General features: G+C 35.9%; 1 protein-coding gene across 1 annotated transcript in view; it reads right to left on the minus strand.

The window, feature by feature from the left end:
* Positions 1-11,887, minus strand: part of LOC134666825 (uncharacterized) — an 80,436-nt gene extending 68,549 nt beyond the window's left edge. The window contains exons 1-2 of the mRNA XM_063524143.1: positions 11,786-11,887; positions 194-292 (exon numbers count right to left, since the gene is read on the minus strand). Of these exons, the coding sequence (XP_063380213.1) occupies positions 194-292 (99 nt within the window). The 5' untranslated portion in view covers positions 11,786-11,887. The remainder of the gene's footprint in view (positions 1-193; positions 293-11,785) is intronic.
* Positions 11,888-12,184: the final 297 nt, after the last annotated feature.

Consider the following 12,184-nt stretch of genomic DNA (forward strand, 5'->3'; position numbering starts at 1 on the left):
GGACCTTGATGTATGACATTATATGACATTTTTCCATTTCCGGATTTCGATAGCATACGCAGTGCAAGTGTTATTTTAAATTCATACGTCTATGAAATTATGATGTATGTACTCGCATTGCGTGTGATATCATTATCGTTGCACACTTATCTTGGTCACCCTCGTTTTGCGTCGGGGGTTAAAAAAGAGTTACCAATGTGTAGAGTGCGCTTGCATACGCCGCATGCTTGATGTGCAGCGTGCGGCAGCAGGGCAACGAGGTGTCCTGCTCTGTCGCGGTCCACGCCTTCATCTGTGAAAGAGACAAACATAGTTTCATCAGCGTCTTTAGAAACCTACCATATCGAAGAATGCAGGAGAGGATGTTGTGAGCGTCTGCCGCGTGGTGGGTAGCCAACATGGCAATCGTTTACAATCATGTAAAATCTTAACATGGTAGGTAGGTACGAGTATGCTTTTTATTAGGTATACCGGGTGTGGCCTGTAATACGAGCAAAAAATTTTACTGTAGGCAGTACTCCTCATACTGACCAACATTTGTTTAGCAACTTTTAAAAATAACAAGTGGTTTGATTTTTAATACACTTTAAAGTTTATTTTAAGACGCAATGTACTGCTAATTTTGTTATGTATAAGGCATGACAAGCAACGTCAATTACATATGATATGGGATGGCGATGGCGTCCATTGAAGATAATATTTATTTTGTATATAAAATAGGAAGTCGAAATACTTCATAATTTTAAAAGTTGCTGAACAAATGTGTTACTGTTTGAGGAGTACAATCTATGTTTTAATTATTTGCTCGTGTTACAGGCCACACCCGGTATTTATTTTAATACATGGTGTGATATAAGTAAATTAAAATTATAATCCATTTTAATCATAGTTCGACATTCCTATTGTGACTTAAAATACTTAATATTAACTGTCCTATTTTATTTTGTAATTGCAGGAAAAAGATTTAGAAAAAAATAAATACAGCCCAATTCGAACAATGCTTATAAGATGTCACAACGATCCGATACTGATCTGTCAACTTTAAAAGTGACATTTCTTTGACCAGAAACGTAATTTGAGACACTGACAGATCTATTCTGTATCATATCGCTGTGACTTCTTATAAGCATTGTTCGAATTGGGCCGATAGGTCAGAAATGCTGTCAAAAATTACAGCTAATTCATCAAAAATGTGAAGTGACATTGAAAAAGGAACCATCACTTCACCACATCATCTCGTATTCTTCGCGCGTAACAATTCTAATTCGACCTTTTTAAGCCCAAGTGTAAAAACCCCTGTCATCTTTGTCAGTTGAGTAAAGCCTTCGGAGAGAGGGGCATCGCACACTGCGTCTGATTCACACGTCGCTCCGACGTGCGAGCGGAATGTCGCTATAATACGCACATAGCGTCGTCTCGCTCAAACTTCGGAGCGAACGTGCGAATCGGACGCAGTGTGCCATGCCCAATGCCCACCCAGGGTCATGGCTGCGAGTATTATTTGTATTGTTTGCAAGGGCATAAGGTTTTCGGTAAAATATATATTTCAACATACCAGTTTGTAAAGGCTCTCTTTATTATTACGCGAATGATAAATGACTGACTGATTAGTCAGATTCAGATATCGCTTTCATGCTTAGAGTATTTAATAACTGGAGTGGCCATTAAGAGCTTACCCTTCTGCCGAAAAACTTACACAATTGTGCCAACTTTTGTATAGACTGATATGCCTATTTGTACGTTACGTATATATTCATGTAGAAATAGCAATACATTTGACGTCCCCTCCCCTGCAAAAATCGGCAGACTCTTTCGTAAATGACAGCGATGACATCCAGTTACTACGAGTAAATGGTCTAAGGTTTCATGTCAAGGGAATTGACCTGATCCTTTAGATATCGTGTAAATTCGAATTATTTAGCCTGTAAGTTGCGATCATGAATACTGATGTACCGATGATATTTTTGTCTGGGGATTGAAACATTCCGAAACGTAAAATGTCATCATCATCAAGGTTCGATATTAAACTTTCGTGAGACATATTTTAAATTTTTTATACGACAACGGTTTCACTCACTAGACCCCCGACAGGCCCGAAACATGTCGCCAATAGCGACTAAAAATTCAAGTGAGTGAAACCGTTGTCGTATTAACAATCATCAAGGTTCTTATATTTCTGTGAAATTTTAAAGATTTTTCCGAAACCATTTCCTTAATTCGCACATCTGTAATCATGAAAGCAATGGGAATAACTAGAGGTCCCTAAGAGTACATCGAATAAATCCGTCTCAATTGCTCCCTGTTGCCTGGCGACCGCGCCGAGTTTTTAATAGGGGATTTGCCATTTATATTTTAAAACCAGGAAATTCTGGCAGCATGTTACCAGTGAAATGAGTGCCGCAAATGACAAAATCGATGTTACTGCTGCAACCTTTACAGCCTTTTTGATCAGTGAATGGCAACAGTTACATATTATTTGAATTTAGAATCTGATGTGTGCGGGGTGGTATTCCTAAATACCATTTTAAGACTAGTCGAATATTTTAACGTAGCTAAAGTATATGGAAAAATATAAAGAAGACCAACGAAGAGTGCTTAATCATCTTTCTCATCCTCCCTGCTAGGTCGTATGCCTTTACACTGCCGATTACATTGCAGTTGTAATGCATTACTGCCGCAAATATTTGAAACCCGGGCAGCAACATCAACCTTTTCTGGCAGCAATACAGTCGGGAGTCGCAACCGCATTACTGTAGCACTAATGCGGATGAAGTCTGAATCTGAACGGTACCTTTAATAGTAGCGGATAAAACAACGTATCATCAATCGTTTTTCTGGCCCTTTTCCCATCATTTGGGGTCGGCGCAGCATATTTCTTCCATACCTTACTGTCGTTTATCATCTCATCATTCACCTTTCTTTTTATATCATCTCTCACACATCCATCCACCTTTCCCTTGGTTTTCCTTTCTTCTTAGATCCCTCGACCGTCATTTCTAATATCTTTCGCGTTTCATCCCTCCGCATCACATGCCCGTACAACGCTATTACTATATTTTGATTTTGCCCGCTAAAATTTTACAACTAAAGATACCTAACCAGTGTCGCGCCGCAATACTGCAGCAGTAATGCTGGTGTATTCTGAACCCGAATGGTACCTTAAATCGGGACCGGATAAAGTTCAATGCCCAGTATTTTAAAATTCAATATCCTATTTTCTTCCTTTATTTTGTTATATTCTTAGGATATTCTCTTTCCATATTATTATAGGACGAGATCAATCTAGCTATGAAAATAAATAATACACTTATCTAAGGTCCCGTTTGGATCAGATACCGGACCTCTTTTACAAGTGACTGTCCCTTTTAAGTGACTACTCATTTTTGGAGAGATAGAAAACCTTTTTATATTGTAATACTTCTATTTTGTCCGAGAAATATCGAAATATTTTGCAGATTTCAAAGGTTAGGTTGTTTACAATGTTACTTTCGGAAGTTATTTAAAGTTGAAGATGTTTTTATGAGATAAGGAATGATAAAGGGGTTTTTGTGAGAGCGATTGCTTACCGAGATTAGAAAAATTGAGAGCTAAGACAGAGTATACTAACGGCCTTATTCTAATTTTAATAAACCTCAAAAATTTGATCTCCATACGATACATATGGATCGGATCCGTCAGTGTCAAAAAAACGTTTTCTCAAACAAAAATGACACTTTTGTATTTTATGCTAGCAAGCAGCACAACAGTGTCTAATCAAGCTCAGAATTCAAAAGTTAAAAAGCCTCTAGCAAGAAAAGTGATGCAAAAACTTCTTTTCAGGTCGACTGAAGCCACGTTTTGGAGCATGGCCTACTCTGTAATTAGCGTTTCCACAGATCACTTTACTGTAGATGTAGCATGTAAGAACTCGCGGGCACTACAGATTAGCGCTTCCATATCATACTGAGGGCTAAGGTGGGAAAGACCGTCTATAAAGTTACCGCTTATAAGCTCTTTGGTTGCTTTTAACTCTTTTTTTTTCTCATTGAGAAGTCAAATATAAAGTTATTACAGTTGATAACATTACAAGGGAAGATTCACGGTAAAATATTTGTCGGAGGAATAAGAATATCGCGGCTTGGAAATCTGCGCCAATGGTCCCTAAAAAGCACACGGTCACTTTTCAGCGCTGCTCTGTCGAAGGTGCAGAAGGTAGCAGACGGCACCCGAAAAGATGAGTAAACGCTTTTTAAAACGGAATCTATATGAGGTGATCTATGGCTACACCTGCTTTGACAAACTTGGTCGCTTTCCGCTCTCTTTAAGTCCCATTTCACACCAATTAAGGAAAATGAACGCTTTGATGCCATCCCGCATCACATGTAGCCATACACGTGTTAATCCCGAACTAAAACGAGGGTAGTAATTGATTCTGTGGAATGTTTTAATACTAGTTTGTGTCACAAAGGAGCAAAATGACATATTTACGGCGTACATTGAATTCCGAACGAAGCGAGGGATTCTAAAATGGAATTCTGAGCGTAGTGAGGAATATTATTTTGCTACCCTATGACACATACTTTTACAATAATTAAGGACAAAAAACGCTTTGATGCCATTCCGCATCATATGCAGGTATTAGTAACCCCCACAGACAAAACATCCTCCAGACTGAGCATAGTCGCGCTACCCCATCTGCCACGCATACGGTAATTTTACTCCATATTCGAGTCGAAAGTGTCTTTGTGTAACGTCCGTGTCTTTGAACGGACCAATCAAGGCACGGGACTTCGCTCACCTCGTCCCGCGCACCCCCGCATTTTTGGCATCATCGGTTGTATGAAATAATTGCTCTAAACTCGGTCTAGAGGATTCCTAGTCTATGGTAACCCCTGAACCAAGAAGAGGGTTTACTATGAGTATATGTGGAAGAACAAGATAAATTTGGGACGCGTTGACCTTATCCAAGGAAAACACGGTCCTTGGCTTGTAAAAACTTATTATTAAAAAAAAAAATTAAAAATTAAAATTTAATCTGTTTATTTCATAAAAAAGGCATGCATATTTACAATCTTAACTACTAATCTCAAAATATTAAAATGTGTAATAGCCTAAGACGTGGAATTTTGACATGGAAAAACTATTTTTTAATATACGATTTTACTGTGTACTCAGTTTTTGGTATCGTTAAACTACTTTTTTCATATTAATTTTTCTATGTCTTTGCCACTAATTCGTAATTTTTTATGTCAAAGTCCCCACTGAAAACTATTGTCAATAATTACCAATAAATTCCTTCAGTCTCCAAAAATATTTACAAACATCAATCACTTAAATGTACATGAAAATTGCTACAATAACAACATTGACAAATTAATTAAAGCTGGTAAATCAAATTTCGGCACAAATTCCCTGAAATTATAAAGTTAGAAGTAAATATTTTGAGAATCCGTGTCCTTCGCTAAGGTAAGTAAACAAGTTAATGGGACAAATGGCGGGCTAAATGTGCTTGTTAAAATTGTTTACTTACTCTACTTCGGCGAAATCGAAAAGTAAAAGTTAGTATTAAAGGTAACGGATTAGATTATGTATGTACATTCTCTAATAGCTTAATAAAAAGGTATATAATAAATAAATGATATAGGACAATCTTACACAGATCCACTAAGTCCCACAGTAAGAATTGAATTGAATTGAATTGAAATGAGTTGAATTGAATTGAGGAATTGAATTAAGAACTACGAAGCTTGATGAAAAGCTCGCATGAAATAATGTATTTTAATTGGTATATGTATACCTAATCTCAAATTTGTATGCCTATCGGCGATACATAGTTCTCATATACTTTTTGTACCAACACTGTTATCTATGTTTACAAATAATTCATTTGACTTGACTTGAATTGTGGGTACTTAGAAAACAATAAATAATTTAATGTTTTAAACTTTCGCGTTTTGAACACATATTAACTCACATTTTCGCGTTAGACCCGTCTATAATGTGAGCGAATATTTTTTTTTTCATTTAACCTATTCAGCAAAGGGCTAATTCTTCCCTGCTAGGAGGGATCAAAGTGACACTTTTCTGTTCTAGGGCATTTTATTTCAATAAAATATGAAAATAGTATGCACATAGGTAACCGATAACAATTTCTTTATAATCGATTACCTACGTGGATTCCACCTTGGGCGTTAATACTTGAATCCCTCACTACGCTCATAATTCCATGTACAGTCAACAATACTATTAGCTTAGCACCATTGCATACAAATTTATATTCAGGGGTACCTTTTCTCAAAAGCTGACTACGCCCACGCCGTAAGTATATAATTGTGTCATTTTGCTCGCTTGTGACACAATATACTATTATTGCACACCTCTTTTCTTATGCTACTCTTATTTCTCTCTAAAACGGTCTCCAAAATATCTGCAAATGATAAAACGACGCTACGTCAATAACGTGTCGTGTAATATAACGAAGAAGAGGGTACCTGTCAGAATAAAATGTCTACAATTGATTGAACAAACCAAGTCGATTGTTATTAGAGCGTTTTAATCGTAAAATAAGCAAAAGATTTCAGGTGTCAATCAATTATTTTTAACAATATTATCACAATTTTTTAGCCCCTGAGTCTCGACGATTTTTAAAGGTAAAAAGGAATTTCCTTTTATATAATTAAAAGGAAAAAAACTCGTAAAATATTTGGAAGACAACGCAAGACAGCAGAATTGTCGCTTTTAACTTTAAATGATCGGTAATTTTATAAATCAAATATTTCTCTGATGAAATGGCTGTTTTTTTCTTTTTTCCTTTCCCTGAATTCCTCAATTTATGAACCCCTAGTGTAAATTTCATTCGATAGCGTGTCAGTACGCGTTTCCGTTCTCATTTTGTATGGTATTTTGAACAGCGCGCCAAGCAGGACGTATTGGAAACTCAAAATCTCATAAAAAATGAGACTCTCGACGTCACACTATCGAATGAAATATACTCTAGACCTAGAGGTACTTTTCCAATTTGACGTTTATAGGAATACTTTAAACAAAAGCCAAATGAGGGATGTGAGGGGTTACCCCCGGCTTGATTAATGCCCTGCCACTTTATCCTATAAAACGCCTGTTAACCCATAAAAGGAATATACGTTGAATTTCCACCTTCATAGGTATGCAGAGAAAGCAGCGTCATACGATCGATGTCATTGTCAATTTCCTTGATAAATTGCGTTGCTCTGCGGGCTGCTGATTCCATTTTTATCGCCTGCCACTTTCGCACTTACACACTTGTTAGAACGTGACAGGCATAAATACAGATAAAAATGCGTCCGTGCTACCACGCTGGTAGAAATACCTTAATCCGCCTTTTTGAGATGGACAGTGACATTGCCCGCGTCAACGCTGCAACGGAAAACAGTAATCCAGTGTAATCATCGGGAATTTTATAAATAGAATACCTATCCTAATGCTAACGAAACGATTATCACTGTTGTCAGTTTACCCTGTATCTCTAGTGTAAATTTCATTCGACAGCATGACGTGATATACGCGTTCGCGTTAAGCAATTTTGCATGGGATTTGAGTTTCCAAAATAATTAATTGCTTTTGTTCGTAACAAATCGACCTGTTTCATTTGTCATTTTAGTTTAGTTTGCGAAGCTGCCGCATGGCGCTAGCTGTAATATCAGGCGTAATGTACGGCCAAGATGAGTTTGACCTGATAATATAACAGCTATTTTGTACGGAGTAATACCATACATAATAATTTATTATAATGTACTAATCTCTTCTAATGTTACTATCTTTGTCTTTTGTATTCTTATTACTATATTTGTTTTTTGTATATATTAATTTTGTTGTTATTCTTTATGTATATTAATAATTTTCTTGTTATTCATGTTACCTGTCGTGATTGTTTCACCGGATGGTCTTATCGGAAGATCAGCGCTGGAAGTCGCCAGCAACATGCTGAGGTGAGACCATTTCGTGGCACTCTCTCTTTTTTATGTTTTCTCTGTTCAGTATAAGTTTTTATTTTGTGTTTGTGCTCACGAATAAAAATATTTCTATTTCTATTTCAAAACGTCTCCCTTGGCGTGCGGTTAAAATCCCATACCTACAAAAATTGAGATGACGCAAACGGCGCGTCACGCTATCGAATGAAATTTACACTAGGGGTTCTGAACCACGAACGACGAATTTAAATTTTCATTCTCTCAACGTTTTTAAATTTTCATGGAAGCCATCCCATGGTTCACGCGAACACGAACATTTTAAATTGGATCCTCCAAATTGGCCCGGGCATTTTTAATCCCGCGCAGCGTGAAACCGCACGCCTCTCATGGATTGAAAACGCGTTTAAACTGTGAATTTTTATAGGTAAACAATGATTTTTATATACTGCAGTAACACAGAGGGTGACCATAAGTGTCGTGAATAAATTAAAACTTTTTATAACAGCAATAAATAAATTAACGTTAATCTCATAAATAATTGTACGAAAACCCCTATTGGGTTGATAAGTAATACAAAGTACTTACATGCTAACATTATGAATGTTATTATACAATTATTTATTTAATTAAATGTAACGAATCGCATGTTTTTTGTCTGAAGTAAGTAAAAATATATTTTCTGAAACTTTCAGGGCTTGCACTTTTTGATTATTTCAACATTTTTGAATTAAGCATCTACTTTATTATGATGTTGAAATACTACCACGAAACTAGATTAAGTATGTATATAAAATTGTAATGTTCTTTATAACATAGGAGGCAAACTAGCAGATGAATCGCCTGATAGTAAGAAAGAACCTCTGCCTATGAACACCTGAAATACGCTCTTTTCTTCATCATATGTGTCATCCCCGCTATACAGTGTTAAGTGTTATTTTTTATGTTATTTTTACTAGTTATGTAAGCTGACATGTAGGCCTCTTCCAGCTTCCTCCATTCTGTTTTGTCCGCTGCTTTCTTGGGCCATTCTACTCCTCCGATTTTTTTAATATCATCTCCCCACCTTTTGAATTAATGATGTACCTTTTGAATTATTAATGAGGCCTATGTGTCACTTGACACGCTGACCACTAAACCGGAAAACCGATGTGCTAATAGTTAATAAGATTTTAAGTATGTAAAATATGTTTTATTTATGTTTAGTATCAGCAATAAAGGCTATTACAAAAAAAAAAGCTGACATGTAATTAGGAGATTACATTATTATGGGCCATGATTATGTGAGGATGCTAAGGATTAGCTGGAAAGAAAGAAAGACGAACGAAGAGGTCCTGAGCATCATGAGCATGGCAGGAGAGAAGAGATGCCTGTTAGACACAATAGCTAACAGAAGGGGCAAGATGGTTGGCCACCTGATACGGCACGACAGATTCTTTTTAAACATCCTGGAGGGCAAGATTGAGGGAAAGACGCAGAGGAAGGCCCAGGCTCACATATGTCAGCCAAATAAAAGTGTGTTTGTGTCTGACGTGTCGTACGAGGGAGTTAAAAGGCTGGCCCAGCAAAGAGAAGAGAGGCGATTACTTTACCGACAAGAGCATAGCTTTTAAATACTGATGATGATTATGAGACATGCCTTTATACCTTTTTATTTTATTAATATTGTGTTTAATGAACCTCCAGGTCTGTTTGTATCATCTCTCAATTTCTGTACATTGTGTACAAGATATGTAATATGTTTATTATGTTATGACTATTTGTGTTCTAAATAAAAACAAAAAATGCTGTTATTATGGGCCATTATTGTCTTTAAATAAATAATTTGAATTGTAATGTAATTACCTATCACCAATAAAGAATGAGTATGAGTATAAATTCGACGTCATTATATCATCATCCGCATCCCCCTCGTTAGTGTAATAATTTGGTTCACCTTGGACCGTGCCGTATAATACGTAGAATATTGATTTTGTCATTTACGGGTTTTCATCAAATTTAATAATACGAGCCCCGATGCATATGTTTTCGTCTAGTTCCGCGCAACAATTTTGTTTATTTTAATAAATTTTACACATGAACATATAATGACCCAGTAATGGGAACCATAATAGCAATGTTTAATGTAGTTTATTTTGATCGGATAATAAAATTGCATAAGACTTTTATTGCTGAAAAAAAGGACTTTTCAAAAACGTTGTCCAAATCATATTGTCCTCTCTTACAGCACTGCTGCATGCATGGGCTCGAAACAAAATTGTCAGTACATTGGCAGAGCCCTATTGTTTGCCCTGGTAATAGCCCTTTTCACATATGTTGTAATCCTACCCGTCAAAAAAAATATATAAAATCATTATTTTTTTTCTTTCAGTACAAACGGTATTTCTTGTATTTGGATTTAATTATTGCAGAGTATTACCATATAAAATTAAATTACATTAGTATAAGCATTAAATATTAGAAATTATTAAACAAAAACATTAGTTTTGAACAAACGCGAGAACCTCAAAAAATGGGGTCACCTGACGAAAACATATGCATCGGGGCTCGTATATGGACAATGTAACAAGTTGTACCAACATGCTATCTACATGTTATTTTCAACAGCTGATTGATAAATTAAACTGAGTATGCATAAGAAACTTCTTATATTTTTTTTTGTTAAGTATAAGATATTTTAATACCATCAACCTTCGAGCAACACCGGCTTCCGACAAGTGCGAACGCCGCCTCCCTTCCGTGTTGCTCGAAGCCATCAACACAAATCTACAGCGTAGGTAATTGAAATAAATACGTGTGTATCAAATTTAATTAAATACATTTTTGTGTAATTAATTATTCTGTGTAATCACGAGGTCTTGTTTACTTTGGTAAATAAATAATTTAGTTTTACTTTATTTTGGAATGTTTAAATTATAAGGCTTGATTTTAGTCGAAATGCATAAATTCTATAGTTCTTTAATACGTAAATGTTAATTATTATTAATAAATTAAAAGAAAAATATGTTTTGTAAATTGTACTCTGATTTGGTAAAATTAGTATTTTTGTTTTCAAAAACAAGACTCAAAAAAAATTTGTTTTAAAAATATTAATGTTCGACGTGTGTTTACAAAGCGAAGTAATTTTTGAAATTTGGTGACCTACAATACTTTAAATTGTCTAGCTAGTCCTTAAATTGTCAAAAAGCCCAATTGAACTAATTCGTGAGTATGAAACTAAAATATCAATTTCTAAATACAGCAAAAAATGTATACGATAAGTATATAAAGTTATAGCGACATTATAGAGTATAGAGCATAGCATATTATAATTTAAGTAATCAAATATTACAGTGTGGACAAACGTAATACATCATTAATTTCAAACGTACTAAATTACGCATCCCTCACGATTTTAGGTATAAAAACATAATTTTTATTTATCTAGTTAAATCTACCTAAAGATAGGTGTTTGTTTACTGTTTACGCGTTACCTTATAAAACAAAGTCCCCCGCCGCGTCTGTCTGTTTGTGTGTATGTATGTTCGCGATAAACTCAAATACTACTGAATGGATTTTCATGCGGTTTTCTCCTATCAATAGAGTGATTTTTAAGGAAGGTTTACGTATATAATTTGATGATGTTTTGTGTAATCCGTGCGAAGCCGGGGTGGGGTTGGTTTTCCAACCAACAGAATGACATAAATTAATCATCAATTTTTTATTTATCACTAGTGTACATACATTACCTACTAGCTCCTACGAACCAAATATACTAACATGAAAAAAATAAACAAAATAATATTATTCACCAACCCTTACGATAACAAGCATTAAAAAAATCGTAACCCTAAACTCGTCTTACATCAAAACACTGGTACCTTTTTCGTAAAACACCTCAAAGTCCGAACATGGCATACTAGTGAAAGTTTCGGTATATGTCACGAGCGTCGGGCGCGCGTGCTTACTGCGCGGCGTTCGGCGGAAGACTGACGCTTGCTTCGTCGGACTGTACTACACAGTACGGGCTGTAAACAGCGACTGATCGAATTTGCGACTGCGACTGCTGTAGCCGCCTAAAATGCGACCAGTCGCTGTTTTGTTTTTCAGACAGTTTGAGATTAATGTGCGCTGTTAGTGTGTGCGGAAAGAGAAGAGTCGTAGATATTGGATCCCTAAGGACCGATTTTTGAATTTCGAGCGCTAAATTTCGAAAATTTGTGGAAAACGGCGAATTGATTTTGAAATACTATGTGCAATAGTTATTGGAAATCTAGTAT

Source organism: Cydia fagiglandana, chromosome 8 (genome assembly GCF_963556715.1).
Source record: "Cydia fagiglandana chromosome 8, ilCydFagi1.1, whole genome shotgun sequence".
NCBI classification, from domain to species: Eukaryota; Metazoa; Arthropoda; class Insecta; order Lepidoptera; family Tortricidae; genus Cydia; species Cydia fagiglandana.